General features: G+C 39.8%; 1 protein-coding gene across 4 annotated transcripts in view; it reads right to left on the bottom strand.

Moving 5' to 3' along the window:
- Positions 1 to 26,884, bottom strand: part of DGKI (diacylglycerol kinase iota) — a 220,834-nt gene that overhangs the window by 72,333 nt on the left and 121,617 nt on the right. For 3 of the 4 annotated variants that reach the window (XM_074902028.1, XM_074902029.1, XM_074902030.1), the window contains exons 16-20: positions 23,646 to 23,701; positions 22,731 to 22,793; positions 22,437 to 22,510; positions 20,837 to 20,948; positions 18,157 to 18,356 (exon numbers count right to left, since the gene is read on the bottom strand). In XM_074902028.1, the coding sequence (XP_074758129.1) occupies positions 18,157 to 18,356; positions 20,837 to 20,948; positions 22,437 to 22,510; positions 22,731 to 22,793; positions 23,646 to 23,701 (505 nt within the window). Of the gene's footprint in view, positions 1 to 13,345; positions 13,409 to 18,156; positions 18,357 to 20,836; positions 20,949 to 22,436; positions 22,511 to 22,730; positions 22,794 to 23,645; positions 23,702 to 26,884 lie in introns of all 4 variants that reach the window. The other variant, XM_074902027.1, reaches the window with a different exon arrangement.

The following is a 26,884-nucleotide window of genomic DNA, read 5'->3' as shown; positions in this document are numbered from 1 at the left end:
AAAAGGAAAATGTTTAAGTCAGAAAAAACAGGAATTTAACAGCACAGTTTTGTCTGAGGGAAGCAAAGAAATAATTCATTGCATGTAATAGGGTTCATGAAAATGACAGACTGACAGCTCTGAAAAGTGAAGTCTTTAATGCACTGGTACAATACAGGAAGAAAATATGTTGCTTCTCCCCTTGATATTCTGCCCCCCCACACACATTATGATGAAGATAGTTTAATATTCCAGCTGATCAGTTCACAACCTGAGGATTGTTGGTAGGTGTCAGGGAGGAACTGCTTGTGAATTGCCTCTACTTCTTTGAACTGAGCTGGGAGGAAAAGCGATGGGGAGACAGGAGAATTCAGCTACTTTTTTTTGTTGTAACATTCAACCGTACTACAAAGACAGCCATCCTTGCCATACACTGAACTAAGCCCAGTGTGAACCCAAGCCAAAAAACTTTCTCAAACTGTTGCTTCTCCTGAAACCAGAACCAAAACTGTACTGTTGTGCCAAAGCCTTTGAGAAACCCAAACCAGAACTCTGGTTTGGTGCTTTCCAATCCCCAGTTCAAAATAACCACTTGAACAAAAGCTGATACTCCTGTGCAGGAATTACTCTGTCCAGCTCTCTAAACCAGAACCACAACATAGCCTCCCTCTACTTGCTCTTTTCCATTTTTTCCTTGCTACAGAGCTCATCCATGTGTGATGCTCAGACCTTCCCTTCCACTCTGTGACCTTGTGCTGTGGTATCCAGAGTGTTGCTCTCCATACTGAGGGAAAACTTTTTAGTACAAGAACTTTGCATCTTCCCAAGATAAAATGTAATTTTAACTCCTAGGTTACAGACTCCTTTTTCTCCTTGATTTGTCCTTTTAGATCTTCCACAGTAGATATCTGAGTGATACTTGTCTTTCAAGCACTCATTGCACCCCATCAGTCTGGCTTCCCCAGCAACCTCCTGGTGTCATTCACTATAAGAGATGAATTTGCTTATGTATTTTTGTAGCTCTGCACTGTCTGTGCAGACTTTACAGCTATGAGGTCTTTAATACTTCCCACTCACAATTTCACTTCCTCTCCTTCCATACAGTGACCCTTCTCATATTCCTTAGTGCATGGCAGGACAGGAATGTGCCCGATACAAGCGACTAGAAACAAGCTGTGTTTTATTGCAGGAAATACTGAGGACAGAGCGTGTAACCCTCTCCCCAGCTTTGACGTCTCCCTGTGATCTTGTCTCAGTCATGCAACCGTTTCCACTTCCAGATGTTGAGGTGAAACAATTCCAGCAAGCCTGGGATCACTAAAAATAAATGGTTAATGACTTCTTTTTTGTCTGATCCAGAACAATCATCATTGAATCAGAAGTGATTTTAAAAGTTGCTGTTTCAAGCTTTCTGTTCAGTACTTACACATAACTATCATGTCTGAATTTTCAGAAATTATAATTATTTCTGTGGTACCTGGTTTAGATAAGAGAGAAAGGAGAAAGAATAAAAAAGAGAAGAAGCAGTGTAACCAAGTTCACACATCTAACCTTTGACAAAGGCAAGAATTCAACAGGACTCCTTCAGCCTAATATCCAATCCCTTTTTCCCAATGCCATCTACCAATTCCTCCCCAAGGCTACCTTCTTTAGGGTAAAAGTTAGGTTTTCAATAATAGTACAGTGCTTTTTTGAGGCTGGTTTCCCCCTCCCCTTCAGAGTTCCACCAAGATTTTTTTACTTGTAGCTGAAAATAGAATGCCTGAATGCTTGAATGATTCTCTGAATAGTATCATTACAAATAATTCTAATAACCATCTATATTATCTACAAAGATTTTTTTTTAAGATTATCATCCAGACTGAAGACATTTTAGTTCTCTGGGAAGATAATGTGAGAAAAATCAGCAGAACTATCTTCCTTTTACAGTGCTTTGCTCATAACTTATTTGGCATAAAAGTTACAGAATCATAGAATAGTTTGGGTTGGAAGGGACTTTAAAGATCATCTAGTTCCAACCCCCCTGCCATGGGCAGGGACACCTACCACTAGCCAGGTTGCCCAAAGCCCCGTCCAGCCTGGCCTTGAACCCTTCCAGGGAGGGGGCAGCCACAGCTGCTCTGGGCAACCTGTGCCAGGGCCTCACCACCCTCACAGGGAAGAATTTCTTCCTTACATCAAACATAAAACTGCCCTCTTGCAGTTTAAAACCATTATCCCTTGTCCTATCCGTACACTTCCTGATAGAGTCCCCCCTCCATCTCTCCTGCAGGCCCCCTTTAAGTGCTGGAAGTTTGCTATAAGGCCTCCCCAGAGCTTTCTCTTTTCCAGACTGAACAACCCCAACTCTCTCAGTCTGTCCTCATAAGGGAGGTGCTTCCCTTATCCACCAGCACTGTAACCCCATCATAGAGGGCCACCAAATTTGTTGCACAATTTGCCCTTACTGAAGCCATGTTGGCTGTCACCAATCACCTCCTTATTTCTCACATGCCTTAAGCATAGTTTCCAGAAGGATGCACTCCATGATCTTACCAGGCATACAGGTGAGACTGGTTTGTACTTTCCTGGGTCTTCCATTTTCCCTTTTTAAAAATGAGAGTTATGTTTCCCCTTTTCCAGTCAGCAGGAACTTCACCAGACTGACACAACTTCTCAAATATGATGGATAGTGGCTTATTCACTTTATCTGCTGGTTTCCTCAGGACCCACGGATGCATCTCATCAAGTCCCATGGATTTGAGAATCTTCATGTTTGTTAGATGGTCTTGAACCTGATCTTCTCCTGCAGTGGATGGTTCTTCATTCTCCCAGTCCCTGCCTTTTTCATTCTGGAACTTGGGCAGTATGGCTGGATCAATTGCCAGTGAAGGCTTAAGCAAAGAAGTCATTGAGTACCTCAGCCTTCTCCATATCCCAGATAACGAGGTCTCCCATTTCCTTCTGGAGAGGGCCCACATTTTCCCTAGTCTTCCTTTTATCACCAGTATACCTACAGAAGCTTTTCTTGTTGCCCTTGACATTCCTGGCCAGATTTAATTTTATCAGGGCTTTAGCTTTCTTAACAATCCCTGGCTGACTGAACAATTTCTGTCTTCCTCCCAGGCTACTTGTCCTTACTTCCACCCTCTGGAGGCTGCCTTTTTGTGTCTGAGCTTGTCCAGGAGCTCCTTGTTCATTCATGCAGGCCTCCTGGTGTTTTTGCCTGACTTCTGCTTTGTTGGGATACATTGCTCCTGAGCTTGGAGGAGGTGATCCTTGAATATTAACCAGAGTTCTTGGGCCTCTCTTCCCTCCAGGGCTTTATCCCATGCCACTCTACTAAGCAGATACCTGAAGAGGCTCTCACAAAGTCCAGGATAATGAGCTTGCTGTATGCCCTCCTCACTGCCCTAAGGATCTTGAATTCCACCATTTCATGGTCACCGCAGCCAAGGCTACCCTTAAGCTTCACACTCCCCACAAGCCCCTGCTTGGTGAGAACAAGGTCCAGCATAGCACCTCTCCACATTGGCTCCTCTATGAGCTGGAGATGGAAGTTATCATCAACACACCAGGAACCTCCTGGATTGCTTATGCCCCACTGTGTCATCCCTCCAACAGATATCAGGGTGGTTGAATCCCCCATGAGGACAAGGGCTTGCAAATGTGAGGCTGCTCCTATCACTCTATAGAGGGTCTCATCTGCTCGGTCTTCCTGATCAGGTGGCCTGTAGCAGACACCCACTATAATGTCACCTGTACCTGCCCTCCCTTTAATCCCAACCCATAAACTTTCAGTCAGCTCCTCATCCATACTCAGGCAGACCTCCATGCACTTCAGCTGGTCATGACCCTTCCACCTCATCTCCCCTGCCTGTCCTTCCTAAAGAGCCCATATCCTTCTGTAATAATTTATTGTAACTAATTTGCTAAGTTAAGCAGGGTGGGTGTTGTAATAAAAACTATTGTAACTAATCTGCTGGGCTGGGCAAGGCGGGTATGGTACACTTGAACGACCTGTAAATGTTAGACAATTAAATGTAAAATGGGCCATTCAGATTGGAACAATGTAACCGTGTCTCCGAAACCCCACCTAACATTAGATGGGAACAATGTAACTATGCCTTAAAAAAAAAAAAAAAAAAAAAAGTCCAATAGGAGAAAAGCGGGCCAAGAGACCAAGGTTTCGAAACTTTCAAAAGACCCAATAGGAGGAGGACATGCACCCCAGCAACCCAAATGATCCAATGAAAAAGAGCAGGACAATCATCTGATGAGAAAGACTGGTTAAAGACGATGACACAAGAGTATAAGAACGCGGGGTTTTTTGAAATTCGGTGTGCGTGTGGCAGAGTTGCGGCTCTCCATGCACCCAGCGCTGCTTTGCCTATTGCCTCTCACCCAAAATTGATTGAACCCAAATAAAATTATATATTTTTATAAAAATTGGCTTTGTCTGATTATAACACTTCCATTCCAACACTCCGGTCACAGGAGCCATCCCACCACACCTCTGTGATGCCAGTAAGATGGTAGCCCTGCAGGTGTGCACACGTCTAACCCCTCTTGTTTATTTCTCATGCTATGTGTGTTTGCATAGAGGCATTTAAATGGTTCCCCTGGTGAACCTGACTTACTGGCAGGAATTCCTTTATGCTGTTCTTCAGGTGCTCTTTTGGTGCCCTGTGATCCCTTCTCCAGGCTCTAGACATCTACTGCTAGCACTGGCATCAAACTTGTAGGAATGGGATGGACTGAGATTCCCCATCCTGACAACATTATTTTAAAGCCCTCTTCACCAGCTTGGCGATCCTATGACCAAAGATGCTCTTCCCCTTCTGACAGATGGACCCCATCAGCTCTCAATAGACCAGGTTTCCCAAAGTGAGTCCCATGGTCTAAGTAGCCAAACTACTATGAAAGCTGTGAAAAATACCAGGAAAGCTGTGTAGAAAGAGTTACGATAGGCCTTTTTGCTTCGCAGTTTCTAAGCACTAGGTCAAGCACGAGCTTTCTTGGCAGCTACTATCAATGAATTAGCGGTAAACTTAGGTCCTATACACAACTGGTCTCCACTGCAATTGATTTCCATTCAGATGGATCTTGACAGGCTTGAGAGGTGGCAAACCTTGTGAAGTTCATCAAGGCCAAATGCATGGTCCTACACATGGAGCAGGGCAATCCCAAGCAGAAATAGAGGCTGGGCAGTGAGTGGATTGAGAGATGGAGGCGGGCTTCGGAGTGACAGGAATCTCAACATGACCCAGCAATGTGCATTTGCAGCCCAGAAAGCCAATCACATCCCAGACTGCATCAAAAGAAATGTGACCAACAAGTCAAGGGAGGTGATTCTCCCACTCTGCTCTTGTGAGACCCACCCTGGAGTACTGTGTTCAGCTCCGGGGCCACCAATGTAACGAGGACATGGACCTGTTGGAGCAAGTCCAGAGGAGGGCCATGAATATGATCAGGGTCTGAAGCACCCTCCCTTATAAAGACAGGCTGAGAGAGTTGGGGTTGTTCAGCCTGGAGAAGGGAAGGCTCTGTGGAGACCTTATAGTGGCCTTGCAGTAATTAAAGGGGGTGTACAGGAAAGGGGGGGGGGGGGGGGAAATGACAGACACACAACTCTCAGGGAGTGCAGTGATAGGATGAGGGGTAATGGTTTTAAACTGAAAGAGGGCAGATTCAGGTTAGATCTAATGAAGACATTCTTCCCTGTGAGGGTGGTAAGGCCCTGGAACAGGCTGTCCAGAGCAGCTGTAGATGTCCCCTCCCTAGAAGTGTTCAAGGCCAGGTTGGACAGGGCTTTGAGCAACCTGGTCTAGTGGAAAGTGTCACTGTGCATGGCAGGAGGGTTGGAACTAAATGATCTTTTAAGTCCCTTCCAACCCAAACTATTCTATTATTCTACAATTTCAAAGACATCATTGCAATGGATAATCTGGATATCTTATGAAAGAGGGAGAGGAAAGAAAAGCAGGGAAACAGAACAACTTCTCCAAGTGTATGTTTGGAGCCTTTATGCCAAGGTGGAGGGATGGCCATGTTGACCCTATATTCAGTGCTCAAGAAAATCTGCAAAATGTAGAAGGAGGGGATGTTAAGACTCACGTCAACATCTGCCAATGATCTGTTAATTGCCATCTATCTCCCTACAACCTCTCTGTGAGGACAAGATAAGTGTTTGGACGCCAAGAGGCGAGAAGGACAACACTGACTTCTGTAGCTATGTTGACTTACTACCTAAGACCATGTAAGAAAGAAAAAGCACAGATGTTCTTTACAAATATTATTTCACGGCTTGAAGCCAGTGGCAGCCTACTGCATCTGCAGCATCACCTTCTTGAGTCAGATTAGTCCTTTCACCTGTAAAGGAGAAGTGAGCAAGTCCTTTTTATTTGCTTGGAACTGGAGGAGGGAAAGATCTAAAATCAACAGCAAGTCCAAAATATTTTTCTTGCTCCAGAAGCCACACACACACTCTCCTAAAACACCTCTTAACTAGAAAATATCTAAGAGGATACTTCCAATGCTTTTGTAAAAGTATGATTTCTTGGTACATCAGTGCACCACGTATCTCAATTTGCTTCTGTGGAAAAAACAAGCACACCATCTTAAACATAATGTATTACCTGAGGAGAAATAATTCCTTTTCAGGTCAAGTGTGGACAAGCAATTACCTAGCAAGTGTCAGAATTTCCTGTTCTCCTATTTCTCCCTCCTGTTCCTTTTTATAAAGACTACTGCTATATAAGCATGCTGTGTGTGCTAAAACATACAACTGGAGAGGAGAAGAAGAACTTGGCTTTTTGTCTATTTGAAAAGTTTAGTTATCTTAGTCATAAAAATGTAACCTTGGAAAAAGCAGCTTTCTATAGAAAACAAACTATTATCAGAAATAGGAATGCTGAGAAGGCCTTTCTACAGGGTAGAGATTTCATATACTTGGCTGAGCCCACTCACAGGAAATATATTCATAATACAAATCCATTTATATGTATATGCATATATACAAACCTATTAAAAAGTGTATATACATACAAAAAAAAAAAAAATTATTCAGTGACCAAAGTTCAATGGTTTTGTTCATGCAAATACTCTGTTCTGTCAGAATACAGTTGTTGGCTAACATTATGTCTCAATTTTATTACCTATCAATATAGCTTTGCCCCTGAAATTTGCTGTGTGAATATTCATTCCTTGTGCTGTCAGACTGTCAATGGACACCAAAAGACACTGTCTTCATCATCTAAGTAATTAACTCATTCACACACAGAACTCATGAGCTTCATACAGAGCTCTATAATGCAGCTGAGAAAACACTTCCACTATCAATATTTCTGTAGTCTTCACAGATACTGTATAATAATCCATAATCCATAATCCATACAAATCACATAATTTATCTTGTTCACACAAACTCATTCAGAAACCACAAAGATTAAGTACGTTAGCACATCCATGTAAAAGCTAATAACAGGGTGATAAATGTGGCTGAAAGCAAATATTAGTACAATATTAATAGAAATGGATGTTTCTAAACACTGTATAAACCAACTTGCTCAGCTGTAAGAAGAGAAAGAAAAGCTTTCTAGATAGAGCAGCAAACAATTTATAAATAAGTTTGGGGAGATTACCGCACTGCAATTTAACCTAAAAATATTTAAATTTCTTACACCTATTATTCTTCAAAATAGTGTATTACATAGTCAATGAAAAGTAAAGTATAGATGAATGCATTCCATTACCTCTCAAAGAATGTAATTAAGAACCTCATTCCCTAAATACACCTATCCACAGAATTACATCCTAAAAGTCATTTGACACATGGGATCATAAATACAGTTTCGAGTCAACTGAAACATTCTGTTCATTCATGTTGATTAGCTATAACTGTTTCATTTAAACACAAACCTAAATATCAGTCTTCTCAAATCAGAAGCATAGATAGGCTAGTTTATCATATTGAATTTTATCTGGTGAACTTCTGATTATGGACCAGAAGTGCACATTCCAGGCATTACTAAGTAACAATACAAATAAGCCTTGTAGACAAAGCTATGCACATTATTTAGTTGGAACCACCTATGAAAGATTCTACAGAGATGTTATGAGTTCCTCTCAAAATTACTTCACTCACATCAAAAAAATATGTAATTTCAGTAACAGAGAATTATTTTCTTTCCTTTTTTAGCTGCAAAATGGCTGAACAGTACAAGGAAATTGTGTTACTTTCTATCAGACAAACAGCATTTGACTTTTCCACAAGAATACAGATCATCTAGATATTGAATAATTCCTACTGTAAGGAAAAAGGGCATACTTTCAGGAAATTCTTAAAACTTTTAGACATTCATTAACATAAACAGTTCATTTAATTTTCATGTTTGTCTACTCTTCTGTGAGACGATATCCATCCCATGGTATACCAGGTTACACATCAGAATCAGAACCACTCTTTTTACAAGGATAAGTTGTAGATAGTCAATATCATGCTACAAGAACTGGTTATAAGGTGAAGTAATTTTTAACACCACACGCCTCCCTGATGGAAATTGCTTACTAAAGAAAAGGTGTACATTTGTTTCCCTCCTATGCCTGAACTATAGCATTTTTCAGATTCTAGAAATGTTACCATCACCACCCCCAGCCACCACCCTCACACCCACCACCCCCCTCAACAAACCAAAAAAAAAAAAAACCCCAAACACACAACAACCAAAACCTAAAAACACAGAGCTTTGACAGAAAAAAAAAAAAAAAAATGGAAAGGGATTTTTTTTTTTTCAAATCACTTTCATTCTATCACTTGTGGTTCAAACCCACAGGAGAGCCACACATACCTATTCTGAGACTATCAGCAGAACCTGATCTACTTCCATTCACCAGGAAAACACACTCAGTGAAGCTGTGACTTCCTCTTCTCACCGCTATTAATCATCCAGCAACAGGCAAAGGATTCTAGCCAACTCACTTGGAGCACAGCTGGTTTTCCTAAGAAACATGTTCCTGCCTCCAGTCACCCACAAAAGAAAACAGTCATATACAGCTTGGGTCCTGCCCAAGCTTGGCACTCCTGCACGACAACCTGGTAACACTTCTGCCATGCCACCAGATTGATCCAACTGGGAAGACATACTTTTAAATTATACATGCCCTAATCCCTCTGTCAATTATTTATGAACCCTGTGAACCATTTCTTATGCTTTGTGTCTTCAGAGAGAAAGGAAAGAATAATAAACAGTCCAACAACTCTACAGAACCCACCAACAAATTTCTGATAGCTCTTCCAGAATATAACCCACACCAGCCTACACACAAAGATTTTTAGCATGATTCAGTAAACTGAAAAAGAACTCTTCAACTGCCCCTCCCTTGCAAAAAATAAACTTTAGAAAAAAAAAAAAAAATCATATTCCTCTGGGGCATGTTTACAGTGACAGATTAATGAATTACCTATCTCCTAGAGAAGAAATAAACATGCAAAATTAATTAAATGTTCCAGTGTTTAGAACAATTGGAAAAATGAAAGCAGTAGCCAGAGGAGAAAAATAAATCAATTTTACTTTTGAGATCACATTGGCAGAGCCTGGAAATGATACATTAAAAATAAGTGTGTTTTTGACAGCATTTATCTACTTAAAACATAAGAACTGCCACAACACAGAGAATCATCCAGGCTTTTCTGGTGGACAAATTGCAGTGCTTCACAAAAGTCCACTGCTATTTTAAGGCAAAGTTCTTTATCTAAAAAAATACTCCTAAAAACAAAAGCTCCACCACAATTTTTTTCCTTTCATTTGATGTGTTATCCCACATAAGCCAGGTTAACTCAACTGCACTAAACCCTTTTGCGCTTTCTTACCTCACACTTGCTTCAGCAAGTGCTTGAGCGTTTTGCTGTATAAAGGCTAGAGCCACACATACGCTTAAACCTGTGCCAAAGTGCCAGGTGGAATCTTGATCTTCGCTTTCCTTCTCCTTCCCCATGCTAGCTTTAGTTTACTCCCACTTTACACTTCCAAGCACAGTGGATTCTCCGATAGTCATGATCTCACTAAACAGAAGCCCACACGATAAAAAAGAAAAAGTGACAAAAAGATGAGACACAACTCTCTATAATTCATGTAATGGAGAAAATGGAGGAAAAACAAATATATAAGCCCTTTCATCCTTAACTATACATTTGGAGAATAGCTCACTAACACTTTGTCCCTTATGTCTTGCCTCCCACTGTTCTCTATTAGTCTCTCCTCCTATAGACAACACCCTCTCAACCCGAGAAAGCTGATTCTGTTTGGCATTTAGATCTCTAAAAGCAAAACATTATTTCCTATTATCCTTTGCTGTTCACAGAGGTTTTACATGCCTACTCTGCTGCAATCATTACTCTGTAAACTCCTTTATAGAGTACTATTTACCAATGATACCTGTATTTTCATTTATGCAGATTTTGTAATAAAAAAAATAATCACAGCATATCCACAGTGCTTATTCCACCTGTAAAAGGATGGTAGAAGCCATACAAGTCAATTATGTTTTATTTTTCAATGGTAATTTTTTTTCAGAACTCCTTTGCATCAACCACACAACACAGACGTACTCTCACATTTGCATCCTTCTGACCCCTGAACATCCAGCTGGAAAACACAAGTCTTTACCTCCCTTTCAAAAGAGCCTCAATTAAAAACATAACACTTGTATTTACTTATGCACCTTGTATAAACGTTTGAAAGAGATCACACTATAGTTCTACTATCCTTGCAACAAAGACCATATGTGACTAATAATGCTGGCTGCCCCAAATTCCCATGCATAACCTGCCACAGAAAACCTAAAATTTATCTAAGACAGGGTGTATCCATCAGGTCTCAGCAGAATCTGCCCTGCTGTTCATTACTAACTGGATCTCGGGCTTTTTCTATGTTGTTCAACAAAAAAAAAAAAAAAGGAACATTTGAATCTCAGAGCTATCATAATTCAAATCAAATTTTCCTAATACCTCATGGGTTCTTATTTTAATTTGCCAGACACGTTAATTGGCAGCCACAGTGCAGCAGGGTGTTTAATCTATTTTTACAGATTTTAAGATACAGAACATCTTTGACTTACAAATTAGTTCGAGGCTCACGAGTGTGTCTCTTCCTGCCTTATCCTGACAGCTGATATCAAATGGGACATTCAAATGAACTCTATCAAAACTTGGAGGTCATTTTCCAAGGGATATCCCTCAATGTGAAAAGAGTACCCATTCTCCCAGACCCACAGCTTAATGTTCTGAGTAAGCAATAAGGCTTATCTCAACATTTTCTAGAGACTTGCTTAGATACTGAATCAGTGAGACAAGTTTGTTTTATTATTTTCTGCACCTCAGCAGAGTAGAGCAAATACGATCCAGGGATAAGGCACACTGAATTGGAAATCTTTCCTTGTTTGCAAAATAACATTGAGGAACTTGCATCTTTCTGAAATTTCACAGAATCACAGAATGGTTGAAGTTGGAAGAGACTTCTGGAAGTCATGCAGTGCAACCTCCTGCTCAAGCAGGGTCACTTTGAGCAGGCTGCCCAGGACCATGTCCAGGCAGCTTTTGAGTATTTCTAAGGATGGAGATACCAAAACAACTCTTGGCAACCTGTGCCAGTGCTCAGTCATCCTTACAGTAAAATATTTTTCCTGATGTTCAGAGAGAACTTCACATGTTTCAGTTTGTGTCCACTGCCTCTGGTCCTGTCACTGGGCACCACTGAAAAAAGCCTGGCTCTGTCTTCTTTATACCCTTCCTTGAGATACCGATAGACATAGATGAAATCCCGCGTAAGCCTTCTCTTCTCCAGGCTAAACAGTCCAAGCTCTCTCAGCCTTTCCTCATAAGAGACATGCACCTTAGTCATCTTCATTGCCCTTCACTGGATTCCTTCTAGTAGATCCATGTCTTGCTATTACTGGGGAGCCTAGAACTGGACCCAATACTCCAGGTGTAGCCTCATCAGTGTTTAGTAGAGTGTAAGGATGACCTCCTCTGATCTGCTAACAACACTCCTAATGCAGCCCAGGATACCATTAGCCTCCTTTGCTACAAGTCCATATTGCTGGCTTATGGTCAACTGGATGTCCAACAGGACCCCCAGGTCCTTTTCTGCAAAGCTGAAATTTGCTCTTAAAATTATTCAATCAGTTTTCCCAAATAATTCTTGGTTTACTGAACATTTATGGCCATTTATTTCATGTGCTCAGTCTTCAGAACAGAGAAGTGTTGGTGGAAAAAGTGTTTTCTTTTAGCATATACCATTGACTTTCTTCTATGATAGAGTAAGAAGTAGTCTTGAAATCAAGTTTCTGCTCTGAATATCTGGATTTATAGCTCTGAAATTTATTTTCCAACAAGTATTTCAAATTCAATTTTTTCAATACTCCTAAGCTGTTTGAAAATATGTTCACTCTGACAGCGGCAAAGCAAGACAAAAGGGACAAAAGGGGTGCCAGCAAAGCCAAACATGTCTTTTTTGACTGAATAGTGAAAAAGCATTTCTGAAGACAAACTACACTGCCTGAGTTGACATGTTATATTAAACTGGGTTTTTTGTTTGGGTTGGGAAGTGGGGGGTAGGTTGGTTGGGGTACTTTGGGGGTGTTTGGTTTCAGTTGGGTTTTTTGTTTGTTGTTTTTTCTTAATTGTGGACACACACAGGTTTTCATAATATGGTACACTTCCATAAATGGAATGAATTGTAAGATACCAATATACAATGGTACAAGTGTTTTTAAGTCCCAGTTCATCAGATTTCTAAAAAGACTTTAGGCTCTTGAATAATTTAGCTACTATCTAGCAAGTTAGTACAGTGGAGTTGCTGACTATCAAGATATTGCCAAGGAGTGGAGGGGTCTCTGTCTTCAATGCAGCTGCACCCAATGTCATGACACTCCTCTGGGGAAGTAGTTTCCTGTTTTGATCAGCTCTATCTGGAGATATAGCTAAGAAATCAGCTCTATATGGAGATATGACTGATGGCTGAGTTTGTTCACAGTATGTTTTTGACTAAAACCAAAGGACCAAAAGTTTGTATCTCAACTGCTTCCAGGGATGGTACCTGGCACTTAACTTCAGACCTGCCTGTTGCTATGATTTGTCTGGCAAGATGGACTCTTGGCTGAACCTGGTCACCAGCACCAACAGACATGACCTGTTCACCTTACTCAGGTACTGTGGAGGTGTGCCTTCGCACATGAGGCCACTGCCCTGTGCCTGCCATGCTCTCACCTGAGCTCCTGCTTCCCATTTGACACTGAATATTATTGCCGCATCTCCTGGTTAAATGACACACAAGGTAACAGCAAAAAACTATGGAACTTTGAAAGTAGAAAAAACCCAGATACTCACACAGTGAAGGAATCAGGGGGAGCTGAGACTCTCCTCAGGTCAGCAGACTGCACTTTATGGATACTATAAGGCAGCAGGAAATGAGTGGCCAGGAGAAACGCAGAACACAGTGTGGACAGACAAGGAAAAAGGCCGGGGCGGGGGGGAAGAGAGAGAGTGTGGAAGAGAAGAAAGAAAGAGAAAGACATACAACATTTAAACAGAAACAAAAGGAATGTGTCACATAAGTCGAATGAAGACATGCAGAGCTCCAAGTTCACGCTAGGAAGCCAAGAGCAACAGAAGACATGCAAATGGAGAAAATCACTGCTACATGGCACACAGGAGCTTTCTAAAGACATGAGTGAGGAGGATCAATGAAAAGCTAGGCACATGGCTAGACAAGGAAGACAAGGAGCCCCAGGACTTGTTACACAGGCATCAAAAAATTTCAAGGCAACAGACTTTGGAAGCAGGTCCAGAAATGCAAAACACCAAAGCCAATATCTTAATGGATGGAATTGTCTCCAAAGGTTGGCCAACTCTAGTTAACATTTAAGAAAAAAAAAATACCCTTACTGGAGATTTTGTATCCACAATGACAAATTGCTGTCTCCATTCTTCTTTCATGTACCTTAGGGAAACATGTATTTTATATATAGTGACTCCCAAGACTGGCTCTCTTTTAGTGTTTATACTCAAATGGCCCCTTTGTTTCTCTGAAGTATATGAAATATATGTTTTATCTATAATCTCTTCCCTCCTCTTTCTCTTCCATTATGCAGGACATTCTTCCTCAATCCAAGCTAAAAGCCAGTGAAAGCAAAATGCCATCTTTGAGGTTCAGAAAGTGATTGTCAACTGAAACTTACTCAGCAGCATACAAAACCGTAGTTTCTAATCAGAAAATGACTCCTGGAAAACCACAGCTTCTCTTCTCATTCCACATTAATTTTGCTTATAGCTCACAGGAACCACATTCTTGTCTTGATCACAAAAAACCCAAGATATATGTTGTCTCTTTCACAGGTTACCATGATCAGTAGTGGACAGTAGGAATGAGAACTCTGCCAGCAAGTCTTTAGGGGGAGGACAATAAGAACATAATTCAGTCTTTTGCAAAAAAACCCCAAGTCTGTTGATCTGTTCATAGCAAAAATTTGCTTTTGCTGGTACAAACAGAAAAGACTTTACCAGAAGAAACCTTTTCTTCCCCACAACCCCACTATCTGCCTTGTTTCAATCCATAAGCAACTGTAAACAGCATCACTTTATCCTGTATATTCCTTGCAACTGAAAAGTTGCTTCTGGCTTGAAAAAATTTATTAGATTGTTACTTATGTCCATTGTAAAGCAATTCATTGTAGGATGAAGGAGAAATTATGCCTGCCTTTTATGTTTAGACAGCCTCCATTACAAACAAATTGAAGCACTGTTACTGTATTCACCAAAGAACAGCTTTCCTCCATATGCTTCAATTCAAAATGTTAAAGTTATCAGAAGAGTACAAACCACAAACAGGTTATCCTCACCTACTCAAGTACTCATACAATCTGCATATCACATCAAGACAGCTTAACTTTCCCAAAGGAAATATTAAAAAAAAAAAAGAATACTTGATAATAAGTAAGAGAGATCATAATTAACATACTGAGAAAGTTCTGTGTAGACAATTCAGCAGTGAAAGATTAAATAACTGAATAAAATATTAATTGGCAGTAATTCGCCCAGCTATGACAAAATGCAGCATATTATATTTATTTGTTCTCTAATAGCTTGGACGAAGCTTTTCATGCCGTTTGTGTCAACAAGGAAGGGAGGCTCCTTCAGTTCAACTAGCCCTATGGTAGCACTACATTTTTGTTCCTTAACTTGACTCCATGGCCAACTATTTTATTAAAGACTAGAAAAGACTAGGGAGATTTACACTGTCAAAAGTGTTGCTAAATCTTCCCCACACCTTGAAAAAGGCAAATTACTCAGTAACAGATAAAACAAGGACTCTCAACATATAGGAGTTTCTACCTTGAAGGTCTGTGTAGAACCACATGAGGCAGTTTATGTGCAATAGAAGGTGCTGGAAGCACAATAGTTGGAAAATGGAGGGAAAAAACAGGTCAAAAAGGGTCAGATCCCTTCTTCTCATATACAAGTGTCCTCTTGGAGTATCTACATATTTTGAAGAAAAGCAGTTTCAACCAGGAAGATGGGCAACTCTTAGTCACAAGAGGACCCTGTTTCTAAAGGCCTTCCACTCCCAAGTAAGAGAAGCATAAAATATCTGTTGTTCTCACTCAGCTACATTATATATGGACTTTTCAGTTTTAAAACACTAGTATTCCCTGGAAACTCAAGTGCACCCACAAAGCAAACAACAAACTCGCTATCCTCTCTAAAGACCTTCTCCTTAAAACCTCCAGAACAAAGAAGAACATAGTAGAAAGAGAGAAACACAGTGTAAGACTTCAAATTAAGTCATCTTTTACTTATGACACTGGACTAGCTAAAACTCCAAGGCCTATTCCTACTGCTCTCCTTATCTAGCAATAACATCAAAGCCAACAATAGCAGCAACTCTGTGTTACTGTGACACAAGATAATTTTTTAATCACTTCCCTGGCAAGACCTCAAGAACAGCTGCCTAATAATTAGGGATAGCTCCAGACCCACTTATCTCCTACATCTAATATTCAGATGACAGTCAAAAGAGAACAGTCTATTATGTTCAATCAAATGTAAGGCTTTCTAGGAGATTTCAGTGGAATAGGGAGATATATTCCAGATATTAAGTTAAGAAATATAGATAAACATATTAAACTGAAAAATTTCTCTCTTGGGAAACACTGCAAATCAGCATCATATTGAATGAACTTCTTACAATACTAAAGTGCTTCTTAGAGTTTAACATGCCATTTACTTTTTATCACACCAAAAGATTCAACTCCTCTCTCTCATTCCCCTTCAACACTTGAGAGCGAAGTACATACACAGATATATATATATAAATATACGCACACACACCATTTCTGATACATGAAGCTGAGACTAGAGTTCCTGACAAATCATTTGTATTTTCATGAAACACAGGTCTGCAGACAAATACCTCAGCCAAATCAAAGGACTCCAACACCAATGCAGTCTACCATAGCACATTTAAATCGAGCTAAACCCCAAAGAATATCCTCTTGGCATATACTGCGAATCTGTATTTCCTTCCCACAGTTTAAATTCAGATCTCGAAACCCACACCTAACCATGCTAATTATCGGATTGAAATACCAGTAATTTTCTTTCTACATTTGCATTAGCCTCCCTCAGTGTAGAAAAAGATGCCCCAGGATCACACTCTGCTCAATTCTAGTTTTCACAAATGATTTTTTTGTGGTTGGATGAAATCAGGCATTGTTGCCCACAGGCAAGCATCTGCTATTGTTCACTACTCAATAGAGATGAGTATACCTCAAGTATTTCCCAGGCAAATAGGAACTGCACATTACAGATATGGGCTTCTACCGAAACTTAAAGCATTAGTCTCAGTAAGAGACCAGAGTGCTAAACTGAACAGGAAGATATTGAAAGTAACCAGGGAAGCTTTGATTACAGCAACAGATTGACAACTAGCAGATGACAAGAAGCTCTAAAAGGCTGGAGTCAATGTTTGAAGTGAAGCAGTATCTTCCACTAGATGATACAGCTGAAAGACAGACACAGACCACCTTTAAAGATACCTGAAGAGAAAAGGTGTGCCTGAGGCCCTGTTTGTTTTTTTCCAGTTACATAGTTAGTCTAATGAAAGATATTACACCTCTTCATAAACCTTGACTCACCATCACAGCTGAAACAGCAAAATCCCCCACCCACCACCCCAGAAAAATTAAAACCTCAGTGCATGTATGTTTGAATTGAATGTGGATCCTTGGTAACATTAGGCCTTTAGCTAGGTATCTGCATAAGGGACAGGCCATTTTGCTTCACTTTGAGAATACTAGATGAAAAACAGAAAGGCACTTACTATGTCACTCATTTTAGCAGCAAGAGAGACCTACATAAGTACAATAATCAGCTCTACAAAATATTCTAAATTATTTCATTGGATGGCCATATTCATATGTTAAAATTTGACTATTTAGGTTTTTTCTATTAAAATGTCTCTGCATCACTTACAAATAAGGTTTAATTATGAAAAAGAATGTTAGTCCTGTCTGCTTTTTTCTTTGTATATTCCTGGTTTCCAGTTATCTTGACGCTTCTCTGTTTATCTTTAGACTACTTATTTGTCATCTGGGTTTTTATACTGGAGCAGGATTCCCTACAAAGTGCAAACAGCCCTTTCTGGACCTCCAGGTCCTTCTCCATAAAGAGTCCCAGGCAGCATGCTCCCACAACAGAGAACACAAGATACCCTGAGTAATTCTTGATTATGGCTATTTGTTACAGGATCTCCAATAGAGTTTAAAAAGCAGATCAATAAAGTTGAGAAAATGAATCAAAAGAACTTCAAAGGCAAACAGCATACATATGTAGAACTGTCAGAAGACAAGGGGCACACTGCTGAGCCTGCACAAACCTCTTAAACTGAAAGATACACCTTTCTAAAAGCAAAGCAGAGGGTAACTCAGAAGGTAAAAAGAATAAAAGAAATTCCAGTAAGTATTTACAATATAGCGAAAAGGGAGTTCAGAAGATGTAAAATTTTTATTTTGGGTTTGGTTTTGTTTGTTGGGTTTTTTTTAAGTAAACGAGCTGCAAGTCCAGTACATGCAAAATCCGTGACTGAATATGCTGCCCCAAATGGGCCTCCTGCCATTAGGACATGCACATATCCAACTCACTCATTTAGCAAAGGCATGGACGTTCTCCTCTTGCTCTTCTGCACCATGTTGGCTTGATTCCTTAAGGAGATTCGAATGAGTGAGGGAGCCAGTCGACATGGTTCACCATCCACTTGCATGGGAATAGACTTATATGTTAGAAGTGTCACTTCACGGCACTGATGCAGCCTTTCTCCATGACCACCCACTTGGAGAGCAGCCTGGGGAAAAACAAACAAACAAACAACAAAACCACCACACAACCAAAAAAACCCCCAAGAACAAACAAGACAAAGAAAAGACACCTCAGAACAGATAGTTGAGGCAGTTAAATACAAAATGCAGTTTTTCTGACAGCATCCATTACAGAGCGTTCTACGTGCAAGGCATTCTACAAGTCACAATTAATGTATTTTGCACTCCAAAATTGCAGAGTAGGACTTAAAATTTCACAAGAAAAAGCAGTGGGCAACAAGCATACATCTAACCATATGCATTACATGTCTCATCATTTTGGTAGGTCAAACATACACATAGAAATATGTATACACACACACGTGTGCATGCACAAATGAATACCTGTGTTCATTCTTAAAGTTTTCAATTTGATTTGGTTGGTTTGTTTTTACACTAACAAGACTGCTAGTAATTATTTGCTCTTTAAAACAACCACCCTAATTGGGTACATCTGCAAGACAGAAAAATTATTTCCCCTTCCTGAACATAATACCATCCTTAATGTGAATTAGGTAAAACTAAAATCCTTATTATGAAATTTTACACAGCAACTCAACCTCAAGACTAGACAGGCTGAAAAGAGCAAGCTTAAGGACCTTGTTAAAAACTATTAAATACCACATTCAAGACTTCATTTGAAAGAAATTAAACAAGGAGGGCAATGAGCAGATCCTTCAAGTTCTGAGATTACATGTTTGGACAGAAATGTTTTTTTTAATTTTCAGTGTGACTATTAACTCTCATCTATCAGATGCAAAAAAAAAAATCCTGTATTAATGCACTACTAACAGAAAGCAGCCTAAACATGAGTCAAGACCCTAATCTTACTCTATGCACTTAATATTATGGATCAACTGATAATATGGTCAGTAATATTCACAACAACACTTAGAAAACACTTTTATTGCTTGGTCTCACAGACCTTCTTGGGTATGACCAAGCACATCTGGGAGACATACAGAGCAAGTTAGCATTATATTAACACAGGTTACATTTCCTCAGCATCACAAGAAATCTAGACTTGTAGACCCTCAGCTCTGAAATAGGCTTCCTTTAAAGAGAAACAGCAGCTCAAAGGGCCCTACTACTTAAATTCAGTCCCAGCTGAAAATTTTGGTAGCTTTGAGATCACTAGCTACTGTGAGTGGCGAGTGACACATTAGTGGCAAACCCAAAAAAAAGATTCCACCTGAAAACTGCCAGTTGGTACATGCTAAACAGACTTTTGACAGTGTTTTCAGAAATACAGCCTAAAATCTTCAGGGGTGAAGTAACAAGTAAGTGATCATTCCACAAGATCTACTAGGCTAACAAATAGAATTCTGCTTACTTGTAGGTTATTTCCCTAATCCACTAGGATCCATCAAAAAAGAAAAGACCAAAAAAGAATCTGACTAAGGCGACCTTTTACTTTTGCTAACTTTGAAGATTAGATTTGTCTGAATTTGTCTTTGAGGAGGCAAACACCATTATTATGGGTATTTGCTGAATGTGATATGCACTGAGGGCAGGCCACGCAACAAATCAGTGTGTGAATTTAGTGAGAACAGGCTTATCTATGTTAGCTTTAAGCTAGTCTAAAGGAGACATAGCAGAAACAAAGGCCTAAGAGTATAAACTTAAGCATGACTTAAAGCTGCCAGGAAGCCCTCATATGCACCTTCTGTTGGCCACACTAAGGTTAAGCTGCAGTGCCTTAGGTAGAGTAACGCCAGCATGAGGATAACTACCAACTCTGACTGCATTTAATCTTCCTCTGAAGAGATTGTTGCTTGTTTAACCACTGTGATAGGACACTAGGGTATTCACAGTGAGATTGCTTTTATAGTAACTCAGCTTCAGTTCACTTTAAGGACTGCACTGACAGAAAGTGCACTGCCAAATTAAAACTGTTGGTTGAATTTTCTTTCCTTATCAGAACAAGAAGAGAGATAACATTTGTGCCAAAAATATTACTAAATTTTCCACAGCTATTACTAAACCTTCATATTTTTAGTGAGCATATGGAAACTGCATGTAGTTTTATATAATATTTCATATTTATTTCCAGTAGCCAGTTTTACAAAACAATTTGAACTTTTATGCCATAGATTGAAATAATCAAAAGCTAAAAAGAAACAGTAGTAATTATTTAACCATAGAACATTCCCACAGTAAAAATGTGCATGCATGCTGTGTTTACTGTAATAATCTTGCCATGTAATTTGGGAGCACTACACATGGAAATTAGCCATATTTTGCAGTGTGTTTTTACTATGAAATAGCACTTCTTTTATTAGAAAACTGTAATTTGTTCCCCTCATTTAAAACCTAATAGCAGAGCATATTTTGGCCTTAGTTGACTGAAATGTGGAATCACGGTGGTTCTTCAGTAATGAGGATAACTTTGCGCTCTAACACCACCCACAGAATTCACCAAGTCTGGTAGCACCTCCAGGAAGGGTAACACCTGCAATATACTCACCAGTGAGGCCATGGTGAACCCAATGACTTCAATGTAGCCATCATCATGGCGCTGAGGCTCAAAGTCTCTGTGATCTCCAGGGTTTCCCCAGGGCATCGTGCCAGCACAATACCTACAGAAAAAGGTTTGGAAATCAAACTTTGAGAAAGCAGTTTGCCCTGATGGGTCCTGACTAGTAGCCTGACTATTAGCCTGTTCTGCTGCCCTCCAGAATTATCCAGATATCCATTCCAGGATTCAATTCAAGGACAATTAAAAAGTTATACTGTCAAGGACTGGACAAAAGGGAAAATCTGTTTAATTTCCAGGCTGGTACGCCATCCATGGATGCATCCATCATAATCTTTAGCAGGTTCCTTTGTGAAAGGAAAATACCACCTGGAAATACCAGAAAATAAGTAACAGTGCAGCTTATTCTCCCCACTTGCTTTGCTTTCTGCAGATGAGCTGTTGAGCCAGAAAGCTGCTTAGTCCCTCTGTTAGGCAGGCATGGGGCTGCAGTAGCAACTCCAGCCTTGGAGCTCCATTCCTCTCTCCTGGCTGACTCAGAAGTTCTAACACATAAGGAATGCAAAACATTTCATAGCTTGAGGCAGCAGGGAGAAATAAGAAGCAGGAAGAGATACAGCTGTGGCATCAATCTTTCCTACAATTAAAGAACCGATGTAAAAGTGTCCTAAGAGTGATAGAAGGGGGCACTTTGGAAAGGTGACACCAAGAAGCAGCTTGCAGTGAGGGCAGTGCAGGACTCAAAAGATCAAGTCCTTGGGACTGCATGTGGAACAAAGTGGTAGTTTGTCTAAAGCAGTGGTCTCCAAAGTGGGGCGCACACACCACAGGGATTGTGCAAGAAAAATTCACAACTGACAAGACAGTCAAAGTGTGTGAAGAAGGTTTTGTTTGTACTTTTAATAAATAAGAAAGTAAACATTAACATAGTCTTTCTTTCATCTTTATCACATCCTTTCTTAATTTCTATTTTTGTGTATGCTTTATAAGGTAATATATTAGTACAGTAGTACATATATAATTTATAAATAAATATATATATTATATATATTGGGGTGTTGCTCATTTTTTTACTGATAGGGATGCACAATCAAAAAAGTTTGGAGACTACTGTTCTAGAGAGCAGGAGATAGACAACTTTTAAGAATACAGCTATATTTCTATTTGGGACACCTTCCAACACATTAAAAAAACAGCACTTCTTTCAATGGTTTGGTCTTTCTTTACTGGAAAAATCTTGATCCTTCCCCCCACCCTTCTCCCCATAACCTGCCACCCTATCCTGACCTCTTTTTTCATGCTCTACTTCTAATTGAGCAAAAGACCAGGCATCTGTGTCTTTACTATCTTATTTGCAGGTGAGATGCACAAATTTTGACAGGGTGTTTGTTAATCAGTTCTATTACCTAATTGCTAATTACTACCATATTGCAAATTAACAGTATTATAAGCACCTAGCTCTCAAGAAAGCAGCAGTGGCTATATAATTCCTGTATATTCACCCAGACTAGGAAAACTTGTTTTGGTTGGCTTTTTTTTTAAATTATTTTTACTTTTCTTTCATAACTCCAAGTATCTGTCTTGAGCTTACCTGGGTATGTTTAAAAACACTATACACTGGAACTTCAGCTCCTGGATCTTTGGAGTCAGGTCTGTACCATCACACTACAAAGCCAAAGTGACAGAGCACAGAGAAATTGCTGAATGGAGCCACAGACAAGAGAAGTGTTGCTGCTTTGTAACAACTTTCCCAAGACTTTCCTTGGAATGTGTTGCAAATGTCATGCTCAAAACTGAAAAGTAACAGAGCCATTAAACTCTCACCTCACCCTCTCTCCATTCCCCCCTCTTCCCACGATACTATGACACAATTTCTTATACTTACCACAACTTTAACATGCTTGGATAAATCTCTTGAGCTTCTTTGCAGAAAATCTGTAAAGGCTGCCTGCAACAGAAATAAGTGCAGGAACTGTCATCAGCATTTCCTCTCTTCTCTTTCCTCATTTCTTATCCCACCACAGAGCTAATTACCAAAATGCCATCTTTTTGTCAAATCTATTCTTTCTTGCTCTCAGGAGATAGATATTTTTTTTAATTATGATACTTCTCTTGTTGAGAGGTTACCCAGATAAGGTCCTTGGGTACTCAAGGATTAAATGCAAATTCTTGCTCACATATTTGTTTCCCTGTTTAAGGCACATGGGTACGGTGTGAGTCATCACCCAGAAAGACATTATATGTCACGCATTGTCAGATTATTGTTTTTCTCAATTATTACATTTTAGGATGGAGTACTGTCCATGTACCTTCTGAATGCAGCAGTAGGTAATTTTATTTGTATATTCACATCTAAAAATGAATCACTCAAAATAATTGATCTCTGCCCTCCACTCCCCATGACTCTGCATCCAAGAGTATTTCTCAAACCTACAAGCCAACGCTTGGGGAATTTCTCTAGGAAAGTCAGTATCAGTGTGCTTCCCAAACCCTAAAAGAAGCAGAGCAGTTTGTTGAGAAGGTTGTGAACCAGAAGGGGAATCAAGACATGACCAGTACTATGTCCAAAGGAGTAGCATTTCTCTCACCTGCTAAGCTCTGTAAAACAACAGTGCTTCAGGCACTTTCCAACAGACACATATGTGTGGCATTACCAGAAACAGTACGTGTGCACTTTAAATTGCAACAGGCAAAATGAACTGGCATGAGCTCCTGATGTGAAAAAGTGAGGGGGAAAGTACTTCAGAAAACATTCAAACAACTAAGTTAGCATCATTCTGTAAGATGAATCACAACTCACCCCTGCATAAAACATTTTATTTCTAAATCGGCTGTTGAATTTCTCTGGATTTGCTTCTGTGAAAGGATAAAAAGGAAATATATGAACACCCTAATAAAAGTAGACTCATAGTACCTTTACATTCCCTGCTAGCACTATAGTGCTTTTAGCACACATTACTCAGAATATTAACATAAATATAATTTTCCTGTGTGAGGGTCCCCCATCTGTGTCATTATCTGATATCAGATTTCAAACATTGATACTGAATTCTTCCCCTTTCCTGGAGAGTGAAAAATAGATGGAAACATGAGCAAAGAGGTAAGAATACAATCAGTTAATTTAGCACCTCTCGGACTATCCATTTTATGATCCCTCAGTACCATTTGTGAGACTTCCATTTCTACCAATGCAGAACAGACCTCTAAGAATTACTAGAAACCCATGAAACGCTAACCCATGCTTTGAAGCAGGAGTAAAGCATTAGTAAATTACAACATGAAACAGACGTTTAAATTCCGATGTGTTACAAAGAGATACTGAGGAACAGACGTCTCTATCCAAATATTCCTGCAGCAAAGAAAAAAAGTGGTTACTCTAAAACATATTTAGAGACCTGTTTCATTTTGATTAGACTCCAAGAGACAAAGAATTTTAATAGGCCAGTAGTAATGCACATCTATAGTTAATTATTCTCACTTAAAATAAATGTGGGGTTTTTTTCCTATCTTGAATTTTTCAGACTTCAACTGCCAACTGCTAAATCTTGTTATACTTCTCTGTCAGATTAAAGAGCCCTCAACTATCAGATATCTTCTCCTTGAGTAAATACTTATAGACAGTGATTAAATCGCCTCTTAACCTTTTTTCTGATAAAGCTAAATGGAGCTCCTTTAATCTCCCAGTATAAGACGTGTTTCCCAGAATACAGGTCATTCTTGTGCCTCCTTGAGAACTGCTTTCCTAGTCTGTGGCATCCCAAGATTTCTGCAGCAGCCCTTCTGACACTGTATTCTGTGGTAGTACCAGCCACCTACCCTCGCTCAGTGATTCTCTAGTGAACATCCAACTTTCAAGATAGTCCTTCTGGCTAAAGCATCACACTGGTGTGAACCCTTCCAAATTACTTCTTCTCAAATGACCACTTGAAACAATGCTTCTACTTCTCTTTGAAGTCACTACATCTAACAGTACAAGGCTCCATTTTGTAAAGACTGAGCTACTTCATGGTTCTTCTTTGACTGCTCAGCTACTGTATTTTCCATTTGCTGTGTCGTGGGTGAGCCTGGAATGCAATCAGGGCCACCTCATCTTCAAACAATTAATTTAACTGCATAAGTAAATCTCATCTCACTCACTGAGCTGACAGCTCTTTACATCAAGTCTCAAAACCCCATGCTAAGAAGTGGGAAGCTCCTGAAGGCTCAGTGCCTGTGCTGCCCATTCTCTGATGTGGCTATGCCAAATAGCTCCAGAGCACTGGCTCTTACATAGCTCTTACAACAAATACTGACCAGAACCGAAGTCCCAGTTTTTAATAGAAAAGGAGCCTTTCTGAGGTCAGGGACTCAGCATTCCCAACTGCTTCTACTTCTGATATAGCAGACAAGCATAGGTAAGGAGGAAAGACTCATTCTGCAATGTGGAATAGAGCCTAAAATTGATTAGAGTGCAAGTTTGACTATAGAAGTATATCACTGACTTCATATCCAAGGCTCATTCCATCCTCACCATTCTCAAGCCACCAAGGGAATAGGAAATGGACTTAGACACTGTGTGTGGGGGTAGTGGGGGTGTTCTGCAAATGAGGCAAGATCAAACAGCATGTTCAAGGGGATGAGGTAAATTGCTTCTCCCCTGCTCCACCAAAGCGTAAGGATAACAAGGGAGGAAACTGGAAAGAGTCGCTACCCAGAACACTTCCTGAAGAAGCAGAGCTAGATACATTAGGCTTGGACCCGGTCCTCAAGGCTCAATCTGAATAGACGCAAGAAAAGTGTAGAAGTTGCCATGGAAAAGACCACATTCATGTACAGGTTCCTCTGAGACATCACAATCATTGCTTATTCTAAATATAACAGTTGATCAATCTCTATTACATAAAGTGCCCTGATAGGCCAACAGTTCAAATCAATTTATTTTATTTTGATTTGGCAGAGGGCTGGGGCATGGTGTGTGTTTGTTTTAAAACTATATGTGATTACAACAGCCCCACATAAGCAACTGCATACAGTCACTTATCTTAATGGCCCACGTGCTACAGTCATGAAAGTGCTTTAAGTTTTGTTAAAAGTATTGCTAAGAGTTTCTCTAAATTGTCATCAATTGTAAATGAGATCAGAATATGTCTGGCTTTGCTTAATTCATAGAATTATAGAATAGTTTGGGCTAGAAGGGATCTTTAAGGATCTTCTAGTCCATTCTCCCCACAATGAGCAGGGATATCTTCAACTCAATCAGGTTGCTCAGAGCCCTGGCCTTGAATGTTTCCAGGGATAGGGCATCTGCCACCTCTCTGGTTCTAGCATTTCACCACCCTCATTATAAAAAAAAAAAAAAAAAAAAAAAAAATTTCTTTCTTGTATCTAGTCTAAATCTACCCTCTTTTAGTTTAAAACCATTACCTCTTGTCCCATCACAACAGACCCTACTAAAAAGTCTGTCCCCATCTTTATTATAAACTCACTTTAAGTATTGAAAGGCTGCAACAATGTCTCCCCAAAACGTTCTCTTCTCCAGGCTTAACCCCAATTCCACAGGAAAACCAAGAAAACCCACACACCAGCAACACCTCCAAAGATATAATCTTTTCTCTCCTAAATTACATAGGACTCTCTTTGTATATTTTAGCATTTGAGAAGGTAAGGAAGACACCAGCAGTAACAACTTGTAAGAGCAAACACTTATGCTACGAAAAAGCTCCCCTGGACACACACACCCACTCACACAGAGCTTGCTCTGCCAAGTATTTTTTCACCCATGTAAATTTTTAAAACACTGGCATATCTAGAATAACATACATTTTTTATAGGGCTCTATAATTTCATTATTAAATAATGCCTCCATTAAGTGAGAAAGTAGCCATGCATTTCATCTATACAGTATATTCACAGTCACATTAGCAATGCATAGTGATATGCATTCATTAAAAAATGCATACAGCTGTCATCATTTCATTCCTATGCCCTTTTGTGGCCCCTCATTATTATTCCTAAAGCTTGAAGCAGTCTTAAACATTATAAAATATGCATTAGCTCATT

Source organism: Athene noctua, chromosome 3 (genome assembly GCF_965140245.1).
Source record: "Athene noctua chromosome 3, bAthNoc1.hap1.1, whole genome shotgun sequence".
Lineage (NCBI taxonomy): Eukaryota > Metazoa > Chordata > Aves > Strigiformes > Strigidae > Athene > Athene noctua.
This window is presented reverse-complemented; position numbering and strand designations above follow the sequence as displayed.